This window comes from Otolemur garnettii, unplaced genomic scaffold (assembly GCF_000181295.1).
Source record: "Otolemur garnettii isolate 467f Iridium unplaced genomic scaffold, OtoGar3 scaffold00004, whole genome shotgun sequence".
NCBI lineage: Eukaryota > Metazoa > Chordata > Mammalia > Primates > Galagidae > Otolemur > Otolemur garnettii.
Window position 1 is genome coordinate 9,639,175 of NW_003852399.1, and position 23,852 is coordinate 9,663,026.

The 23,852-nt window shown below is 36.8% G+C and overlaps 1 protein-coding gene across 4 annotated transcripts in view; it reads right to left on the reverse strand.

The window, feature by feature from the left end:
- The window catches only part of COL14A1 (collagen type XIV alpha 1 chain), a 213,906-nt gene that overhangs the window by 173,950 nt on the left and 16,104 nt on the right, over nucleotides 1-23,852 (reverse strand). For all 4 annotated transcript variants that reach the window (XM_023517768.1, XM_003782379.3, XM_023517769.1 and 1 more), the window contains exons 2-4: nucleotides 15,618-15,742; nucleotides 6,551-6,667; nucleotides 2,917-3,060 (exon numbers count right to left, since the gene is read on the reverse strand). In XM_023517768.1, coding sequence (XP_023373536.1) covers nucleotides 2,917-3,060; nucleotides 6,551-6,667; nucleotides 15,618-15,705 — 349 coding nt within the window. In that variant the 5' untranslated portion in view covers nucleotides 15,706-15,742. The remainder of the gene's footprint in view (nucleotides 1-2,916; nucleotides 3,061-6,550; nucleotides 6,668-15,617; nucleotides 15,743-23,852) is intronic.

Genomic DNA, 23,852 nt, shown 5'->3' on the forward strand with positions numbered 1-23,852 from the left:
ATATTTTGGAAGCTGGGCCACCAGGTCAGATATAAGTTGTAACAGATATGTTACACCAATCTGCTGTCTCCTCCGTGTAGGGGCAAAATCATTAGAAAACAGACTGTTGGGAGCAAGGTGATGTTACTCATGACAACAATGGCTTCCAGGCTCTACTACATGTTTAAGCACGTTAACCTGCACAATAATTGGCTCGTGTCATCACCCTACTTGCAAATGAGGAAGCAGAGGCTAGAAGTGGTTGGGTTGCTTGCAGAAGATTTCGTATCTTAATATCCAGCAGATCAGATATTCTTTTCTGTCTTTAAAATCCAAAGATCATTTCTTATGCTTCCCAGTGTGTCACAATACAGACTCACAAAGAATCCAAATCCCTGCCGCTGAATGCAAACTGATATCCACACGGCTTTGCCTCAATCACCATTCTCCTGGATCCAACTATGAACATTTTCCAAGGGAGACCAGACTTTAGCTTCATCACACAGGGAACAAGAATGTAATTGAAATATAAAAGGGATGAAGAAACTATCCAAACAATTTTAACTTCTTTCTTACAGACTGTTACTTGGTCCCTCTTTCTTGCCAATAAAAATAACCTAGCCAAGAATATATATGCTTCCATATCATTTATCTAGCTAACCAGTTAGCCTATTTCACTATAATCATCTTAATAGAGCTAAGCAAGCTGAAAAGAAATTACTTTGAGTAAATAGCTACCGAGAAAGCACTTTAAACCTCCTTGTATTTCTCAGTTGGTAGAATATTTTCAATAATCGACTACAGGAAAATTAATTATTTCTCCTTATCCTTTTCACCGCTTCTCACAAACTTTAAGTTCTTCAAGTATGAATGTCAGAGGCCAAAAACTAAAGCTCAATGCCAATAAAATGAGACAGAAGGCTGATTTATACAAAAAATAACATAAAACCCTTTTCCAGAGCTGCTGAATAATGTAAATCTCAAGAGAATGTAACATTTACGATATCCATTTGTCCTGCTGACAGGTGGATTTACCAAATGTCTTCATTCAAAAGTTTCAAGAAGTAGCAGGTTAACAAAGTTTTGTCTTGTTTTGCTTTGATTTTTTTAAGTCATAAAAGATGTCTCACAAAAGATTACTCAGAAGAGGATGAAAAAAAAGGAGGGAGGGGGTATGGAGAAAACCTAGATAGAACTTCGTTGCACACAGAGTTAAGAACCCACAGCCTCAGAGACTTGTGGATTAATCCTATGGAAGGATTTTAAAAGCCATTGTTTAAAATAAAAAAAAAATCCATTTGAAATTATGTCTATGATTTACTTCAAAATAATAAGAAGGTCTGGGGGTGTAGCTAAAATAAAATAGGCTGTGAATGGCGAATTGCTGAAGCCAGATGATTGATGTCTACTTAGGGGTCCTTTTACTACTCTGTTGATTTATTTATGATTTAAATTGTCTTGGATAACAAGTTGGGCATGTTTTGTAAAAAGTGTATTTAAGCAATGATGTAACGGAAAATTAGCCTGGATAAGCCTTTCCCGTTTTCATTCACAATACAAAAACCTTAGCCCTCCTGTTTGAGAGCCCACTGTCAGGAAGAGGAGCTGCATAGTCTCTGCGCACTGGACTATAAGGCCCACAGAGGCAGAGATTTGTCACTTGCCCAGTGCCTAGAAGAGGGGGCTGATATTTAAATAAAAAAGAAGAATGGATGAATGAACGTCTCCTGAGAGACAAAAGAATCAAAGGCTGTGTGGACAACTTTTAAACTCCGTATAAGGGGAAAATTGGTAATGGAGCTACTGGAACACATAAGGGCTGCCTCAGAGCTTTCTCCCCTGCTTAGAAGGTTCTCTGCATGCCCCACCCTTTCTGTTGGCCCCAAACTTTATGAGAACTGGCTCTTCCTTGAGGCCTTCCTGCATTTACTGCCTCCCCAGCCTATTATTGAGACAGAAAAAATACCTCTTTTCACAGAATCCTATGTGTATCTCTCTGAAATACTTATCACATTGTATTTGTCTACAGATTTGCTTGTTGTGGAGACCGGCATAGAATAGGCCCCTTGATAAATGTCAGCTAGACTGGGAGTAGTGGCTCACGCCTGTTATTCTAGCACTCTGGGAAACTGAGGCAGAGGATTACTTGGGATCAGGAGTTCGAGCCTGAGTGAGGAAGAGCCATCTCTACTAACTATAGAAAAATTAGTGGAGAATGGTAGTGGGCACCTGTGGTCCCAGCTACTTGGAAGGCTGAGGCAGGAGGATCACTTGAGCCCAGGAGCCTGAGGTTGCTGTGAGCTAGGCTGAGGCCATAGCACTCTAGCCTGGGCAAAAGAGTGAAACTCTGCCTCAACAACAATAATAAAAGTGAACTAATTTTTGGAAAGAGTGAAATTCCCCATTGTGCAGGTCATTTTGGTACTTTCTGGGGCTCCTACAGAGGACATGATGCAGGCATCATTCGTTCATTCAGCTTTGTGGAGCACCTATAATGTGCCAGGCATGTAACAGGCAGTAACAGTACGATGAAACATAAAAAGGATCAAAGCCCGGTCTTCAAAAACCTGGCAGGTTTGTGGAGGACACAGAGAAGTAAATAGGTGACTACAATATGGTGTGATGGTACAACAGGAGGGGAAACTCTGGAAGCTGAGCAATCACATAGGAGATGCCCGGGTAAGGTGTGGGAAACAGTGTCAAGGAAGGTGTTTGAAAACTAAGACATAAAGTATAAGTAGGAAGTAGGAATCCACCAAAGTAGGGAAAGGGAAAGGCAGGAAAGTATTAGAGAAAGGAAGAATTCACAGAAGGTTGGGCTGAAGATCTTTTATCATAGCTACCTAAGATTTTAACCCGCTACAGCACATATCACAGACTCACATCCAATCCTGGGAAAGAGTCCCAGCGTGATACTTTAAGACCTTTAATACATACTTCTGAATTGGCCTTGGGCTGGCTTGCTTTCTTTGTCTTTATTGTATGCAATAATTTGGACCGTGTAATTCTGGTCTGGCATGAGACCCTGAATGATTGCTTTAGTTGCCGTGTTCTGGAGATTCAACTGATTGGTTTTTCCACCTGTAATAAAACAGAAAGATAAATAAGTTCTAAGATATAAAGATAACTGGGTACATTAAGAAATTTTATTAATTAGCCATCGGGGAACTAGATTGGCAGTTTTTGGCCAGGGCTAGGTTTGAACCTGCCACCTCCGGCATATGGGGCGGGCGCCCTACCCCTTTGACCCACAGGTGCTGCCTGATTGAAGACTTTTTAAAAATTTATTTTCATTTTATATATTTACAGGATACAGCATTATTTTTGATATACATCAGAAGGCAAAGACATTTAAAAATACATATAAGAGTACATATGTATTATGTATGGCACATAATAAAGAGAAATGTAGTTTTCACTTTCATTTGCCCTCCTTTTATATTAGATAACTTAAAGAATTGTCTAAATTAGATACAAGCAAATTCTCAAAATGTTTCCATCATAATGTACCATTGCTTTTATATACTAGGAAATGCCATGGTATAAGATTAGGGGGCAACAAGTCCTCAATATCAGATACACTTTACAAGAACAGAATTCCACTTAAAAGTGAGGGGAGAGACGTGGGCAGGCTGAATATGATTATCCATGCTGAAAGTTTGTCTATGGCCTCTCTAATGTGAGTCAAAGATCCTTGAAACAGGAGTAATTTAATTATCTCAAATCTGACCGCTACTACCTCAAGATGCTAAAAGAACCACTCATTGCCTGGCTACTGAAAAGTCAGCACAGCTCATGAAAATATTTCAAAATCCCATTCCCTCTCCATCACATGAGGCTGACATCCACGGCTTTCCTGAAAAGACTATTGATTAAATACTCAATGATTATGCTAAATTCCAAATTTTACCTTTCTTCTCTAATTTCTGAAAGTAATTACTGTTTGAGAAAAGAGAAATCTACAAGTCTCTCTCTCTGCCAAGAGGGATCTGACATTTGCTGAATTAATCAAACATAACAAATTATAGTTTAATCACCTTCTAATAAAATATTTTGTCAAGTCTGAAATTTGGTGCTGACATTATCCATGCTGCCTGCTACTAGAAGGCAACACTGAGTCTTCCTCTTGGCAAAAGGCATTTCCTTAAAAGCATTTGTGTCCAAGATTTTAAGTTTAGTGTCATGAACTCCTTTTATCATTAAAAATTCATCTACTGGGCGGTGCCTGTGGCTCAGTGAGTAGGGCACCGGCCCCATATAATGAGGGTGGTGGGTTCAACCCAGCTCTGCCAAACTGCAACAAAAAAATAACCGGGCATCGTGGCGGGCGCCTATGGGACCAGCTACTTGGGAGGCTGAGGCAAGAGAATCACCTAAGCCCAAGAGTTGAAGGTTGCTGTGACCTGTGACGCCACAGCTCTCTACCCAGGGTAACAAAGTGAGACTCTGTCTCTAAAAAAAAGAAGAAATTCATCTACTACAAACTGCATCAAGTAAATCTTTCATAATACATGTTTCACTAAAAGAAAAAAGTACCTCCCAAAACTACATATTTTAAGTTCCTCTTTGAGAGTCATAGGGTATATCATTTTTTAAAAGGCTTGTAACAAAAATGCTTTCAACTCTGTTTAAACCAACATTTCCCAAATTTATTTGACCATTAAACCATTGGTTGCATAATAGTTAATTACCATCCTACAGATTACCATGGAACATTCTTGGGAACAACTGGCATAAACAATATTTGGACCACGTCTCCTCGTGCTAAAATGTCTGTTAATATTCTGTGACTTGATGTGTTTATTATACTTTTTATTTACTATATTTAATCAAGAAGATAGCAGAGTGTCAAGACTGTTTGATTAGCTTGGACTAGGAGGAAAAGATGCTGGGTAAAATAAACCCAAGTTTCCTCAAGAAATAACTTGCTTTCATTTTCAATTCTTATTTTTGTCACAGGAGATGATCAAGTAAGAACTGGACATCTACGTTTGGGGTTCACTTTTGCTGAGAGGAGTCAAGGATTAGGTTGATGTTTGGTTCAGAGGCCACTAAAGTCGCTTCTAAGAGTCTATGATTCCTCAGTAACATCTGTAATTAATCAGGGAAAGTTGAACTACTGATTACCTAGAGGAAAAAGTAATTATCTTTCAAGATTAAACACAGGAGCATCTCAGAGGACCACAAATTAGTAAGTTGTATTTTGATCTTTAGAATCAATGATGTTCAAGAACCTCTTACATTTAAGATGCCTTATTTTAAAAAACAAACTATAGTTTTAAAAGTCAGACAAATTTCAAAATCAGGCGCCTACACTGATGAATAAGAGAGCGCCTGTCTCCCTCATTAAATCAGCTGGGAAAAGTCACCAACAGAAAGGAGTCCAGGTCCATATAGCCCTCTTTATCACCAACAAAGAGAAAAAAATCACTGTATCTACATAAATATACCTTATATTAATATGCAATGTTTAAATACGTATTATGTACTATGTGAGAATGCATAGTATTTACCTTGGAGTAACTACATAATAGTTCCTTGGAGAAGAAATTCCACCTCATGTACCTGATGACATAACCTTTCCTGTTTGACCATATTTAGTCAAAAGGAGGGCATCACCCTAATTCCAGGAAAACACCTTCCCTTTGCAAGAAATAACAAGAATATTCCTCCCCTTGTTTAGCCTATAATTAAGCTATTGCTTAAAGAGAGATGCTAAAAGAACACTGGGGCCATTTCTCCTCCACAGTGAGAACTAGCCTCTCCTCTGTTTGTGGAATCTACTTTCCATACTTCTTAAATCAAACTTGCTTTCATGTTATACTGTCAGCCTGCTCCTGAGTTCTTTCTTGTGCAAAATCAGGTATCCACTTGGACCACAGGTGATCCACAGCATCAGCATCGGGAGTCAGTCTCCTGTGACCACAGAACCAAATTTTGAATTCAACTAATCTTACAGTTGTGGAAGACGACTTTGCCTTCATGGTGGCCATGTGGCCAGATTCTCCTCCATGCTCTGTGTTGTTTTTAACTTATTATATTTGTATAATGAAAAATAAAATATAAATAAAAATTCAATCAAAACATACTTTACATAAATATTCATACTTGATAAACTTATTCAATTTATGCTTTTCCTACTTTAATTATCACTTATTTTCACAATGTCTACTTAGGCTTTATAACGTCAATGTATATTGCTGAATGATATGCTAGCAAGCTAATCACAATTTATTCAACCAGTCACAACTGTTGGACACTTAAGTGGACTGTATTTCTTTTAAGTGTCAATGAACCAACAGTATTTATACTATGTCTAAACAGAGGAAGTAAAACTTTCTGATTATCTGCAAATTTGGCCTGAAGAGAATTACAAGAAGCCAAAGAGTCACTTTTTACACTTTTGGGAATGTTATGTCCTTGTCCGGAAGGTAATATTTTAAGCTGAAATGATTAAATAAAATCAAAAGTTTTCAAATGATCCTAAAGCGATGCTTGGCACGAAGTGTTTTCAGTTACCTAGTTATAGAGAGTCGCTAATGCAGTAGAAAGCCCAGGCCATTGTTTTTACCTGAAGCTGGAGTCACAAGAAGTTTGTATCCACCAAATTTCCCTCTTGGAGCCTTCCAGGAAATCTGTATACTGTCATGAGATAATACATTATATCTTAACCTTGTAGGTGGAGCCACTAGAAAGGAAAAAGAAAAATTGTTGAAATGTTGAAGCATATACGTTCCCATTAGATAAATTGAAAAGTCAAAGCAACATAATCAAAATACAAAGACTTCATCTTTATACAATCCCATTAAAAACATAATCAAAATACAAAGACTTCATCTTTCTACAATCCCATTAAAAGAAGGGTGGCTGGGTGGTGGGAGGGTGACCGGAAAGATCACCTATATTTCTGTCTAACAAGGGTACAAGTGAACTTTTCTAGAACTAGAATGTAAATGTTTTGACACAATGACTATGCAAATGACATGAAATTTATGTGAACCAGCTTGATGAAAGTATTTCAAAATGTATGTGAAAACACTACACTGTACCCCATGTTTGCATTAATGTATACAGCTATAATTTAATAAAAAAAAAAAAAGCATTTGTTTTCTTACCCTAGGGGCACCCAGTTTTCAAACAGTACTGACCTCAAGTCAAAGAACTAAGACTGTTAGAATTTAATACTCTAGCCTCGTTTAGTAATTGAAGCCAGTCTTGTAAAATACTTTCACTGTGTTATGAGGATTTTTTTACTTGGAACATATACGCTTTTATAATCTGCTCTATTGGAACCTGTTCTATGCCTTTAGATTTTTTGCTTTGGTAATCCAACATGTTTGATAATATGATAATTTGAGAAGGCTATTATGGACATGTCATGGGAATAGGAAACTCATTTTAAAACATTTGAGGAAGATTACACAGGCATTCGGGACCAAATAAAAGATAATTAGGTTTTGTAAACTTTGATCCTAAGTATAGCTGTTTTATGTACCTATCAGAAAGATACAAAGGAGGAGGTCAGAAATCAGCCCTGAATAGTACATCTTTACTGACAGTTTACAAAAATAAGTAGATCTGCATTATCTTTTCTTCCAAAACCTCAGGTTTCTTATTTTTAGAAAAGGTGACAGCAATACGTTCTGCAAAGGAGAGATGACAATTTTAAATAGGATACAGTACATAATGAACCTAATACATTATAATAGATGGTCAAGAAATACTTGTTTCCCTTCTCCTTTGCTTCATTCAATGGTTGAACTCAAAATCTCATTTAATCCTCACAAAAATACATGGTTATCCCAATTTTATTGGTAAAGGAACCAAGGCACAGCTAAGAGATTTGCCCAAGTTCACACATGGGGAAGGATAATCTCTGACCCCAGATGAAATACACTGTGTCTTGGAAGATGATCCTTATTAAGAAGTCACCTTTCACTTAGCTAGATGAAAGAAGAATTTACTACTCAGCAAACCCTCCACTCTTCTGAAACCAGTAAGCACTGGAAGACAGAATCTTAAGAGTAGACTCTCTTTCCAATTGTCCTTCACTACCTCTAAATAGAGAATTCCAGCCATGTTGAACAAAAACATTAGCTTCTCATTTTCATTTTGACATGAATGGAAGAAAGAGTTGATAGGAAATTATGAATTTATCCAATGAACAACTATTCTCAGATGGAAGGAAATGTGGTTAATAGGAAATTATGAATTTATCCAATGAACAACTATTCTCAGCTGGAAGAGGAAGATGCCTAAAGTTAACAGAGAAACTGTTAACTATTTTTACTTGGCCTTCAACTTGGGAAAAATCTATTTATAGATAGGTTCTTATTATTTATGGAATAAAATTTAAAATAAGAATTAAAAAATGTTAAACAATACATCCAAGTTTCTGAGTCAAATCAAGCCATTGGGCTGGTAGATGTATTGACCAAGCTTTTGAGTGAATGTTCTGGTGAAAGAAAGCTGACATGCCCAGGGACCAACAAGTAGAAGGCTGGCATGCAGGATGGAGGGCTTGATCTATGCAGTTCCAAAAGTGTCAGCCAATTCCATTAGCATCTGTTGACATCTCAAGGAGAACAAAGAAATTAACATTCAGAATTCCTAGGTTAAAAATCAGAAATATTTAGAGCATTTTCTATCTATGCTATTGTTCTTTAAATGTTTTCAGAGTTATAGACATTATCATCTTTTTAGTCAACAAATAACCTTCCAAATTTCAGAGAGGCCATTTTCTAGTAATTCACCAAAATGACTAACCCAAAAGGAAAGAGGAGAGTCCCTTAATACATGTTCTCTGGCCTTTTAGAAAACAGAGTTGTTCCTTTGGCCACACGCATGTGAATCTGCAAGAAAGGTGATAGACATCAAGGGAATGGTCCCGCTCAAAAAGGCATGTCATACAGATGTCACCATGGCAAAACTGGAAGGGACCACAGGGTTACCCAGCGTGCTGGTGGCATTGTTGTAAACAAACAAGGGCAAGATTCTTGCCATAAGGATTAATGTTCATATTGAGCATATTAAACATTTAAGGAGCTAAGATGGCTTCCTAAAATACATGAAAAAAAAATGATCAGAAAAAGAAAGAAGCCAAAGAGAAAGATAGGTACGTTCAACTGGAAGCTCCTGTCTGCTCTCCCCAGAGAAGCACACTCTGTGAGAACCAACAGAACAGAGCCTGAGCTGTTGACACCTATTTCCTATGAACTTGTGACAGAATAGGTGTAAAAAGTAAAAGGCTACCGTAAAAATGTTTCTTTTCATTGAGTAGAAATGTGGTGCCCCCTTTCCCCAAAGAAATATTTAAAGCAAATTTTAATCATGTCAAAAATAAATAAATAAAACTCCAGCCAGCAGAAAATGGTGAGGGCAGCATGCACTCAGATAATTCAGATGGTGCACTAGAACCCAGACTGGCATTGGCTTCCATTAAATTGCTCAAGAAAATAAAGCGTGAAACAGATGCAATGACAAAATCCCTCAATACTCAAATTTTTAATTAATTTATAAATGATTCATATGGCTAAAATCCCAGTGTAACTGCTAGCCAAAAGCAATACCACTGTTACCTTTTACCAACAGACCAAATCTATTGCCTATACAAGCATAAATATTCTCACATTCATAAAAAAATAAAATCTTGGTTAGACACAAGTTTCAAATTTCCTTTAGGTTTATGCCTTTGGGGAGAAACATTGAAAAGAAAAAAATGCTAGTTAAGAATGAAAGAGGCATGAGGTCAGAGCTGTAGATTTCAAAATTAGCTTGTTTCCCTTTCTGGAAGGCACTGGGACTTTAGCCAGAGCAAGGGCAGCGAGATTGACAGAAACACTGTGAGAACAGTGGAGAAATAATTGCTCTTATCTCATGGAACAAAAATTTGTGTATATTTAATACCAGACCCATGATTTTTCTTCTTGTAAGCATGAAGGAAGTATTTTCTATATGTATACTTAGCTTCCAGTAACAATCGTAAGTGCCTGCATGAACTTAACTCAAAAGTTAACTCGTGTCAGTTCAAGTCCTAACCTTTTCAACAAGACAAATGTGAAGGGTAAAGTTTCATTGGTAGCACACAGCATGAACCCAGAGAAAACCAGCAAATTCATTCTTTGCTTGGTGAAATCAGGTTTCCAGTGTGGGATTAGGCCCCATCCAACACCTGGGAATATATAATCTTCATCCTAACGTAAGATTGAGGGGGAAGATGGAGGATCACCCCTTCCTTATCTTCTGTTCCACTGCCAGGTTAGGCTTCTTTCTGCAAGGACGGGGGTATTTTTGTTTTGCTGTGTCATGCTGAGCTTTGTTTGAGAGGGAAGATTTTCTTTAAACACAAAGGATTTCACTGCAATCGCTCCAGTAGAAGCCCATAAGCAGGAGAGACATTTTTATGTTGTTCCATTGAAGCCCCACTATTAGAAGCATTTAAAAAATTCTATTCTATTTCATACTTATTAAAGGACTAACTTTCTGTTCTCTCCTTCCTTCTTCACTTCCTTCTTCCTTTATTTCTTCTCAACCCAATTTGTCACCTTGCTGTTTCCACATGTAGCAACCTGTATAAATGTTGATTTTAATAAAATATTCTCATTTACTTGTTTAAAAGTCACTTTTTACACAGTATTGCTGCCATGGACATCTTGTGCTCTTCATTATCCACGATCATGTTCCCTCTGCCTTTTGTGACAGCAGCCTGGTTTCCTTCCACGGAACCACAGCCCTTCCCTGCTGCAGAAGGCTTTGGCTGCCCTCTGAATCAGCCATCCTCTCCTGCCTGAGGAGTGAGAAAATGACCCAAACCAGGTCAAACTGACACTTCCAACAGTCTCAAACTTGACTCCAGCAATAGAAGGGTAAAAAAATAGCTCGAGTCATCCTAACAAGATCTAAAGAAAATGGTCATTAGTTCCTACAAATTGTATCCCAGGAGGAATTCCCAGATCCCACCTTTTTTAGGGTTTGAGTCTCTGAGACAGCGAATTGTCCACTAGTAATACATTTTTGCTTAAGTTTGCTAAAGAAAGTTTCTCTTATTAACAACCAAAAAATCTCCGACAGGTAGAGATGAAGCAGCACGGGTCACACTGAGAGTGTTTTCTCTTTAAAACACAATTTAGGATGCTAAATTCATAAGACAACCAAATACATTCAGTTTTTAAAGGCCTTTAAACAGCAGAGAAATATTTGGTTATTTCTTCAAGTGATTAAAAGAGACCCTCAAAAACCTTAGCTCTTCATCTCATTTTTTCTATGAAATGTTTTATAAACAGGAGCAATTCAATTCTGGGAGACATATACTGTGGGACATGCTACAGGGTCCTTTTTATTGTGTTCAGAACCTAGTAGGTTATTATTTCATAACGTATCATAAAGATGCTAAAGCAGCATGGAAAACAGTCTCAACTTCCAAGTATGTTTGATTACTGATAGCAAAACACATGTGCAAATGTGTTAACACAGAGGTCTTTATGAAGTTCAATCTAGCCTCCACGCAGTCTCCAATTTTACGCACTTGAGGTTTTTAAATGACAGTTACTCTACCTTCAGTGGTTCCTTCTCACAGCCATCCAAAACAAACAGGCTAGAACCGAGGACATACTTTCTGTGAAATTCTAAAAAAAGTACTGACTCTACCTGTCTGTCATTACTGTGTGCACGCTTTTCCTACAGCCAAAACAACATTACTTTTTCTGTATTCCAGTTCATTCAACAACTTTTCTTGAAAAGAAAATGCCAGAATAATTTAGGTGTGAGCAATTACTTGAGCCAAGGTGGGTTCCCAGTTTCTGGAGAGGGAAACTTTTTCATAAAAGATTACATGGACAGACTAAATGGTAAGGCCCATTTTGACAATTAGCAATTTAAGAAGCGGGCATTCATTTCCCATGCTTTTTAATCCTAACAGTATTAGTCCCATATTGCTGCTGTAACAAATTGCACAATCTTAGTGCCTTCAACCAACAGACATTTCTTATCTTACCTGGGTCAAAGGGTTAGAAGTTTGAAATGGGTCTCACTAGGCTAAAACCAAGGTGTTGGAAGAGCAGCATTTCTTTCTTAGAGGCTCTAGGGGAGAATCCATTTTCTTGTTTTTTGTTTGTTTTTTCCTAACTTCTAGAAGCTTCCCACATTCCTTGATTTGTGACCCCCTTCTATCTTCAAAGCTAGCAGTGGTCAGTCAAGTCTTTCTCATGTGGAATCACTAGCACTGGCACTTCTACCTCCCTCTTAAAGCCCTTTAAACTCCATTGGGCCCACTTAGGTAATCTAGAATATTTAAAGCCCTTTCAATTCCACTGGGCCCACTCAAGTAATTTAGAAAAATCTCCCTATTTTAAGGTCAACTAGCTATCAACCTGAATTCAATCTGACATCTTAATTCTCCCATGCCATATAATATATTCACAGGTTCTAACAATTAAGTTGTAAACATCTTCACAGGTGCATTATTCTGACTATCACACTTTTTTTTCTAATTTGTTCATGTCTATATGGCTTTGCAAATCAGTGTCAAAATGGGCCACACCACAGGGACTCATTAAAGCAATCCATATTCTTTATTCCTTGCTCAAAATCAACCATGTCAGTAAGTGGTGTCATGGTAGAAATAAGATGAGATATCTCAAAAGTCTCATATATTTCCCTAGTCACCAAAACCAGTGCCATCTGAGGACTTTTCTTACTAGGATCTCCTCCAGCATGTAGTCAACATCTGTCTTGAAAGTTGCTCCAGCCTTCACTTCTGGGCCACTACACTCTCCTGACTCTCCTTATAATCACATTTAATTTTGGCCAGGGCCAGGTTTGAACCCAGCACCTCCAGTATATGGGGCCAGCGCCCTACTCCTTTGAGCCACAGGCACCGCTCTATAATTGTAATTTTTTTAGTTAGTCATTTTCTACTAAACTCTCTTAATGATTGATGTTTTGCAGACTTCACCCTCACCCTGTCATCATCTAGGCTGAAGCGCAGTGGCTGAAACATATCTCTCTGCTGCCTTGAATTCCCAGCCTTAAGTGATCCTCCTGCCTCAGCCTCCTGAGTACATGGGAGTAAAGACATGCACCACCACTCCTGGCTAATATTTTCTTAAACTTTTCAGAAATAAAAATAAAAAAAAATTCCTAGGCTTGTCTCAAACTCCTGGCCTCAAGCAATATTCCTGCTTCTGCTTCCTGAAATTACAGGCATATTCCACTGAGTTAGGCTCATCTTCACTTCTTTCCACTGAGATATCCCTTTCTAATTCTACTTTGAAGGCTTCAAAAGTCTCTATAAACTAATTCCTAAGTAAAACATTCAAACATCTTCTGCCCTGATCTTTTTCCCCAAAACTGCAGACCACCACCTTCCTACCAGACAGCTCCAGGGGGAGGTCCGGCAAAGACCTTAACCTCATGTATTTGTCTTAGACTGAGCTCATTATCTTCCACCCCAATACCTGCTTCATCTGTTAATCTGTTCAACAAACGTCTCCCATGCCTGAAGCGTTGTTCTGAATTGGAGACACAGACACCGAAGAGAGAATCACGGCCTTTCATAAGCTGAGGTGGACAGACAATCAAGACACAAACACCCAGAAGCAGTAGCAGCACAGGCTGGAAGGTGAAGGCCCCATTGCTCAGATGTCTCACAAGAAGCTCCCAAGTTGTCTGCAATGCTTCCCTCTCTTCTGTCTGTCTCCAGGCTTAATCAGCAAACACATTCTATCTCTTCTATCTCTGAGTTGATGCTTGGATTCATTCATTCTCTTCTCTCTAGTCACATTGCCAACTTTAGACCTCCAAAATCTATTTCATGGATAATTTATAATAACGAGTTTTAACTGTCTCTCATACCTTATTTTATCCCTCAAGTGCCTGTGAGTCATGAAGATGAGTATCAGCAATCTTGCTATTAGAATGTTTTTCTAAAAAAGAGCTGTTTAAAGTCTTCCATAATCAGCTTCAATCTCTCTTTTTATCTTTGTGTTTTGCCAAACCCATGTTACCTCTATTACAATGTATCTGCTTATACTTCTGTCTCCCTTGTGGACAGTAAACTACTTAAAGGAAAAAAAACATGGTCTTATTCAGCTTTGAATCTTGAACTTGGCATATAGAATTTGCTCTGTAAGTGTTTATTTGAAACAGAACTTGGCTAACAATGTACATCTGATAGACAGCATCCTTGAAAGCATCTCAGACGAGCTGTCTATGATCAGTTACTCCATCAATGATCACTTCTGAATTACACTAGACTGAAATGGCAACTCGGAAGGGCTCAGTGATTATCTTGCCATTTGTTTCTGAGCTCCTGTATCTTGTATCCTCAAGTTTAGCAGGTGGGTTATCTCAGAAACCTTTACCACTTCTTCAAGGGTCACAGCTAAAAGCATCCTTTCATCAACATAAATGTTGTCCGCCCGCTATGTGTTCAAGGAAGCAGTGGGAAGTGCAGTCCTTAACCCTAGGTGTGTAATGGCTTTTTGGGTATGCAAAAAGATACATTTCATTCCTTTCAAAACAGCCGTGCCTCACTTTGAGGAAGCAGGTTGTGGTGGTTCATGCATTTGCCTTTTCCACAACAATCAATTCCACACATTAGACATTAACATTCCTAGAACCATTTTATCACATTAATACTTTCTTGCTCAGCTGTTGAGTGACATGTCGTCACCAACACTTCACTCTCTACAGTTACCACATTTGTCTAGCAATGTCACTTTGGCATTCATCTGTACTTTCTTCAGAGGTTATCATATTTTTTCTGCAAAGAGCTCATTAATATTTTCAGCTTTATAGGACATCCAGTCTTTGTCGTAACCATTTAAATTTGCCATTGTGGCATCAAACAGCTACAAATAATATATATGTAAGCAAATGCGCATGGTCATCTAGGCAGCGGGCCAGATGGGGCCCACAGATGGTAGTTTGTCAATCTCAGACTTATATTACAAAAATAAGTCAAAACTAAAAGTGCAAATCCCACTATGCAAGAAGTAGATTGCCCAAATTTAATTAAAACAATGCTAGCAATCATTAGAAATGCTTAAAATGGCATATCAGCAGCCTCTGTCAGACCCTTAGTAACCTTTAAGCTATATGCTCAGTGTTTAGGGAAAGGAGAAAAATTAAACCAGGTATGAAGTACTAAAAATACTTTATACACTCTATGTCAGAAACAAGGCATAATTAAGGTATACAGACACACACACAGAGCCGGATTATTAAAGCTATATAATTACTAGAAATTTATTAATAGGACTAAATTTGTGACATGCGAATTTGACTTTAACTGATTAAATTTGTACAGCCTTTTTTTCAGAAGCACTTCAAGAATGAGCTATTTAACCAACTGCCACAAAATTACTATGCTCAGTCACTGTGGAGGTCGTAACCCTCATCAAAGTCGTGGTACATTTCTACAGTGCAAATAGTTGGTAAAACTCAGCAAGAGCCAACACGTTACCCTGCCTAGAAATACAGTTGATCCAAGGAAGCACTATTAGGGTAAATAAAATAAAAACGATAATCAGAACCCAAATGGCTAGAGTCCTAGACTCTTAAATAAAATAAAAATGATAATCAGGACCAAGATGGCTGGAGTCCCAGACCCTCCTGATTCTCTTAAAAGTTTTGATTACCTTGCCCCTGGACGATGGTGCAGAAATAAGCAGCTGCCAAAAGAGCTGGAAACAGCCAGTACCGCATCTTGCACTGAGAAATCTTCATTTTATTTTCTGCTTTTTACATCGGGTGTAGTAGCTGCCTAGAAATAGAGAATACAGGGACATTTTTGAGAAGGCTGAAAATAAAGTACATGTAGTCACCTAGGATGAGCAAGAAACCGACATGGGTTAGTTTTGCCAGAAAGTAATTCATTCCCAAGCATTGTGTATTTCACCATAAAATACAAACTGATGAAAGAAATGTTTTTTAGGAGATGCTGTAAAAGAATGATTTTTTAGAAAATAATTTGAAATATTTGCAAGTAACTTCAGAATGTCATTTGCAACTCTTTTACAAGGACATAAAATGCAGAGTGAAATTCCCAAATGGGTAAATTCCATAAATTTACCTGAAATGAACATAATATCTAACCACAATGTCATTGCCGTAACGTCTCTTCTTTTATTTATCACATGAAAGTCATAACTCACGTTGTTGCCTTATATTCCCTGGAAAGTACAAATACATAAGACCTTTCTACTACTGATCTGGTTACCGTCATTCTATTCTCTGTCCCCAAAGATCAATTGTTGTTAAAGTTCAGCTCCCAAATGAGAGACCAACCAAGATTTGTCCTTCTCTACTTCCATCTTTGTTGTTATAAATGGCTGGATTTCGTTCTTTTCTGTAGCTATACAATACTGTATTTTGTACGCTGACTGCAACTTGTTTATCCCATGTTGATAGGCATTCAGGTTGATTTCATATCTTGGCTATTGTGAATAATGCGGCAATAAACATGAGAATACCGATATCTTTTTGATATACTGAATTCCCATTCTTTGGATATACATGGGTCATTATGAAAATTTTGAGATACACAAAAATCAAGAAACATAAAATGTGCACAAATGGAAACAAACAACACCCTCTCAGCAACACCAATAAACCGAGCAAGTTGAAATTTGCACAGGTGAATCCCAAAGGACGCTGTCAGCTGTGTGTCTTGGAAATGAAATAATGGACCATAACACGGTCTGTCTCAAAACTTTCATAGTGACCTACACATACCCAGTAGAGGAACTGCTGGGTCATATGTTATTCTGGGTTCTATTTTCAGTTTCTTGAGGACCCTCCATCCAATTAGTAGCTGCAGTAATTTAGATTCCCATCAACAGTGTACAAATCTCCCCTTTCTCCTTATCCTCACCCACATTCATGTGAACTGTCTTTGTGATAAAAGCCATTTTAACTGGGGTGAGATGATATCTCCTCCTGGCAGTTTTGATTTACATGTTTCTGATGAATAATGCTAAGCATTTTTTTCATACCTGCTTGGCCCCAAATTTATTGATTAGCAGCCAAATTAAGGACGGAGCATATTAAACTTTAAGGTTTACTACATCATTAGATTAATTACAGCATATTTTTCTAGAGATGTATAGCTTTGCCTGATACTGAAAGCTGAGTAGAATTTTTCCCATTGTTCATCCAAAAAAGCTCACAGTACTTGCTTTGCCATAAAATTTATTGAGCCCTTGCTACGTGTGCAGACTATATTGCGTATACATATAAACTCCTTTAATCCCCCACAGCAATCCTTTAAAGTAAGTATGATTCTAATACTGATTTACAGATTGAGAACAGAGGTGCATGGAGAAGTTGCCTAAGTCACAAAGTTGGTGAGCTCAAGAACAAGAATTTTAACCCACATACGCATCATCAGGCAAAGAAGCATCTTAGGAAAAGATTTCTACAACATCACACTTTCTATCACTTCCTTTTCACTTAAATATCTTTTCTTGCTCTGATTACAAAAATTGTGAGTTTTAATTGTGAAAAATTAGAAAACACAAAAAGGCACAACAAAGAACTTATACCTTTTGGTGTCTATTTTCTCCTTTGAAGTGTAAACATTTTCTGATAATAGTAAATGTCCTTTCACAATATATATGGCAGTATCACAACTTATTTACCTATCTTTATTTGGAAATTTAGGTTGCTTCCAAATTTCCTTAATATGTGTAACTACAATGAACATCCTTATTCAGGTCTCCTTGAATATATGATTATTGGTTTACTTTGGCTAAATTCCCAGTCATGGAATTGATAGGTAAAACCTGAGGCATGGTTTAGGGGACTTATTTATTTATTTTCATTTATTTATTTATTTTTTTTGGACAGCCTTGCTCTGTTGCCCAGGGTGGAGTGCAGTGGTGTCATCATAGCTCACTGCAACCTCAAGCTCCTGGACTCAGGCAATCCTCCTGCCTCTCAGCCTCTCAAAAACTGGGACGACAGGCACATGTCACGATGCCCAGCTAATTTTTCTATTTTTTGTGGAGAAAGGATCTCAGTTTTGCTCAGCATGAAGATACATGTTTCTGAGATTTTTGAAATATATATGTACAATGCTCTACAGAAAATTACCCTGTTTTCCACTTCTACCAACATCTTATACAAGTACCATGTCACATCACGTCCACCATCACAAGAGTTCATTGTTTTCAATGTATGCTAATTTAATGGGTAAAATGTGATTATCATCTTAATTTGATTTTTTCATAAACAGTAAAATGTAACATTTGGTGTTCATTGGCTATTTCATTTTTTTAAGAAAATACCCATTCATGACCTTTATCCATTTTCTTATTGCTTTATAAAAACTCTTTATATATTAATTCTAACTCTTTAATTCTAAAATGCATACATATTTTAAGAAAGGAAAATACTATATTAAAATTGTAATACTTAAGTCACCCTTGACTTCTGCAATTATAAGTGATAAAAGATATAATATAAAAGAGAACAAAAATTATTGGAATATATTGAGTATTACAATTTTAAGATAGTATTTTTCCTAAAATGTGTACACTTTTTTGGTACCCTACATATACTGCTCTGTTTTTCCTGTTTGTTTTTGCCTTTCTATTTATTAAATTAAAATTTTTTTCCTTAAAGTTAAAGAATCTGACTTGATATTTTTCTTTATGGTTTCTAATTTGGTGTCCTATGTAAAATGGCCTTTTTCATGCTGAAGACCATGTTTCAACATGTTTCATGTTTCCAGTTCTGTTAACCTTTTTGTTCCAACTTGAATGTTGCCCAATGGAGTTCTTAATGTAGAAAATATATTGATTTTTACCTATTAGTGGGACATAACTCTGAACTCTAATTATCTTTATTTTTTAAATTTAATCTCTTATGTTTTCTAGGTTGACAACTGCAGCTATTGCAATCAATGTGTTTTTCTCTCATTATATAGACTAGTAGATTAAAAACAGTTACGTTACTGTGGGTACCTAAAATATTTCCCCATTAACTATATACATTGCTGGTCATTGGGTTCAGATATATTTTATTACTATGTTAAAAAAAACTTCTGGACTTTTTACCAAGGGTATTTTTAAAATCAAGAATGGACAACAAATTTGCATTCATGACTTCATCCACTGAGATATTCACATTTTTCATCTTAATTTTTCATTATAATTAATTATTATTACATCTGGTATTAATCTATCCTCGCAATACAGAAATAAATCTTACACAAGGCAATTATTATTTTTTTAAACACTAATGTAATTCCAATAATTTTGGATTTCAGGCCAACCCACTTTCAAATAGAGATGACAATGTCATATTACTATCTTATAGCAAATTCCAGTAACTTAGTAATGACACATTTAAGCTATTGGTTTCTTATGTTCCTGATCAACAATAGAGCCAGCTCAAGCTTCATTTTCTCCAACTCCTAAGAAACTAATCAGATGCAAGTACTCTTTATTTGCTAACCAATCATTTATGAAAATGTTTTAAGCTTTAAAGTACCTGTAATTTTCTCAATTATAGATATATGTCTGCAGTGGCAAAAAGAAAAACAAGTCAATTGAAGTTACCTAACTGCAAACTAAAATGAATATGACTGATTGCATCTGACTCATAAGAGTTGGATATTAATTTTTCTTGAGGAATAAGAGTGAGAGTATACTATTTTAGGTGTCATTTATCCCCATATGGAAGATGTGAGCTTTAAAAATTTTTCATTACAATGATATTTTAAGCCACATTAGATATATCTATTGTTTTCATACTATCATTACTTCAAGAGCTTTGATAGTGGAATAGCCAGCTAAAACCCCCCAGAGATGGGAGTCATACCTAGTGGAGAATAACCTATCTCTCAGTTTACAAAATTTGGGGCAAAATTCTGCTTTTGAATGTTTTCAAAAATACTCCATGTTGATTATTTACTCCCAAGTATTTTTTAAATTGCTGACATGCTCCTTCCCCAGCCCTAGATGCTGCTCTTTGAGATACGTTGCCTTGGCCCATTCTTTGACACAACATATGTCATCTAGCAAGGCACATGTCAGCCAGACTTTAGACTGGAGCCAGGCCTAGAAAATAATCTTCAAGCAATACTATTTCCATCATTTCAGTCTGGAAAGTGTGATGGGAAAAATGGCACGAAGCAGGATGTTGGAATCGGTAAGATTCCACTAGCCAATTCTGTGAGTGGAATGGATAGGGGAGTTGAGTACAGACTCATAGTAGCAGCTATAGGGCTAGAGCTTCTGATGACTTCCTTTGATGAGCTTCCTAATGTTAGAGTTTGGCCTCTGCCATTCTCAGGGGCACCTTGGACCTGCCTTGCTAGTGGTAGCCACACAGGGCCATGTGACTCAGTCAGGTGAGGAGTTGTTGGGGACATTGTGCATCTGAGTTAGGGCCAAGCTCAGGATTTCTTTCTTTTGTAAAATCATAGCAATTGTCCTTTCCTGGATTCCTCTACCTTCCTCGGGGCCATTCATGCTCCTTTATGGTCTATTCCAGGGCCTTGTAGCTGAGAATTTTCTCATCTAGGGAACTGGGAACAGTAGGAGATGACTTCCTGTTAGAAACCATCTTCCTTATTTCACAAGGGCGCTGAGCCTCCATTCCAGTGCAATAGTGGGAAAACAGGCAACAGCTCCTGAAATTCCAAATGTGGCCTTCCGTGTGCTTAAGTCCAATGGAGTGATAGACTCTGATGCTGATGATGGGGTCATATCAACAGGCGGAGATGAATGAATTTCTTGGTGGTCCTGCAACAGGAAAGCTCAGTGAAGACAAGAGTTGACCAGCACTCCTTGTGCTGTATCCACTGGGCCTCAGATCTACTTATTAAGCAGCACAGACTGTTGCCAAAAGACACAAAGGAAGGTCCAGACTATGGCCTCATCTTGTAGACCAGGGTGCCATCACTTGGGAATGCATTCCTTTGTTGCTGTTTGCTTTCCAAAATTCCTGTGACACTTGACACAAAATTCAATTCTTTGAAGACTAGAATTGGATCCCTATGAAACAAGACTTGAGCAATGATGTGTCTTAGAGATTCCAAGGTTCTGTCCATCTCAGTTCTTCCTGTGCAAGCCTCCTGCACAGAGAATCCCATGGGCTGAATTCTGACAGTCCTGGACCACATGTGTGCACCTCACTGATGCACTGAATTACCAAAGAATCCCTTTCACCATCCCCAGAAACTAAAGACTGCTCAGGGGGACCTCCTCCCAGGCTCACTTATCTTCACTGCATCGGCATATTATTATTTATATATAATGTCAGTGTGTATAGCTATATTAATAACCAAAGTTGGCTTATAGTTTTCTTTTCTTAAAATGTTTTGTGTCAACATTATTCTAGAGTCATAAATTAGAAATATTTCTATATTTTTGAATTGCTTTATAATAGTTTAAGTAGCATAAGACTGACCTAGTTATTTTAGAAAGATCTGTGAATACTTGGAGTGAAAAAAATCACAGTCCTATTCCCCTTTCTAATGCTGACTCCTGCACAACTGTTTCATTTTTCCCCCTGTTTATAGATCTACTTAGGTTTTTTACTTCTTGTCTCTAGTTTAAGTATTTTTCCATAAAATTATTCTTTTTATTTGTATTTTCAAATTTGTTAACACAGAGTTCTATAATTTCTCCACTCAAAACATTTCTTTTATGATTGTAGCTGTATTGTCAGTATTAAGTTGGTGTGTTTTTAACTTCTATCTTCTCTCCGGATTAGATAAGCTATGGATTTGTTGAGTTTGTAGGGTTTTAAGAAGATTTTTACTAAAATTTCAATACTATTTTTTGTTTTCCTTTATTTTTGCATTTATCATTAGTAATTATTTTCTTTTGCTTTTCTGCTTTTATTTTCTTAAATTTTATGCTCTTTATGTGTGTTTTTCTTGAATCATTAATTAATATAATATCATTCTGTATTCAAGTCCATTGATTTGCCACTGAATATGCTTTGGCAGCATCATGTAAGTTGTAATTTACTTTTTAACGTAAGAATTATTTCAGTAAATGTAACAAAGCATAATTCTATGAACTTTAAAAGCAATATGACCCATATACTTAAAACTCTGATATTTATATTTCATTACAGAATAATGTGGTATATTGAGAGGAATAAATAAATTGTATTTCCTTCAAGCAATCATGAATAAAAAATCTTTTTGATGACTATTGTTTTAAATATCCAGTGATGGTCAAGTATGAAACTCTTTTGTGTTGCCAATTAAGGAGAGATCCATATGCTTTGATAATCATATATATAGTCTAGTCAAGATCCTGTAATAAAAGTGTTTAAATGTAGTCATTTGTGGGCGGCACCTGGGGCTCAAAGGAGTAGGACGCTGGCCCCATATGCTGGAGGTGGCGGGTTCAAACCCAGCCCCAGCCAGAAACTGCAAAAAAAAAAAAAGTACTCGTTTGTGCTTAAGAGTTAAAAAAAAATCTTCTCCAACCAGCCTACTATATATCCAAAATGCTAATAGGTAAAGAATATTTTCTTGGATTAAGATATTTACATATTGAAAGAGCCTTAAAATTCCTAATGAAATAGGCAATACATTAAATGTCTATTCTAAAAGAATCAGCAATACATTAAGTAACTAATATCTATATAGCATTTTATCCCAGATTAGTTTATTACAGATTAGCAAACTATCCATTTGTCAAGACATAGAGAAAATTAGGGCATATAGTCAGTGAATTTTAATGAATACAAGTGGCAAAGCCCCAGGGCATATATAAAACCTTAATCCTAGAGAACCAACTAAAATAAGATTAGTGAATTATCCAAACTGAACGGAGGCAACAATTATTTGCAAATAAGATTAGTGAATTATTCATGCCTTACATAGACAGAAGGCATGAATACAGGGAATTTTTAAAGAGATGGCAGCAGGCTTCAGCCCTATCAAATCAATACATCAGTAAATCTTCCAGTTGCACAGATAGCCAAGAAAATTACAGGCGTAGAATGACTCTCTTGACTTAAATGAAATATTCTTTCTAAGATTTCCTTCCCCAAACAGTCTAACCACAGGTTTCAACAACACAAAACAGGACGAATAGTAAGAAAACAAACCATATTTGTCTCTTTTCACAAAAATATCTCCTTTTAAGATCAAGAAACTTATATCAGATATCCCATAATAACATTTTAACAAAAGAGGAAAAGTTCTTCTTACAAGCCACAATCAAATAGACTTTCTTCTCATCCAAGCACTTGTGTCTAGGTGTTTTTAAGCAATAATTAACATGTAACATTGGAAGTTAATCTGCAATTCATGTACTATAAATAAATAAACCAATGCTATGCTAGTCTTAGCAATTATTTCTGGAAACTGAGTACTATTTATATTTAAAAAATAAAAAACTGTAGCCATAGCCTATCTTTATTTATTTTTTATTTATTTATTTTTTTTTTTTTTTGCAGTTTCTGGCCGGGGCTGGGTTTGAACCCACCACCTCTGGCATCATAGCCTATTTTTAAATTTGTCTTTTTCATTGTTGTTTGTTTTAAATTAGAATGAACAATACTATATTGGGAGAAGGAGAATTTCAGTTTTCCCAAGCTTTTCTGCCAAGTCCCCAAACTTAATGAAAGCAAAGTAAGGGCAAGAGAAAAAAACCCAATCCTGTTAAAGTGCCATGAGATATTTTAATATTTATCAAAATATCAAAGCCTAATTTGTTGAAACTTTGCCCAAATGTCTGCACAAAACAAATAACTCTGCCTTGAGTTTTTTTTTTTATTTAAAAAAATTCATATTATGGCTGGTCCGAGCGCATTGGTGTTTATAACAAATTGATCACAACCACTACCAGTTATAGATTCCTTTGTTCCTTCTCCACTCTGACTACTTCCCTTGACTAGCC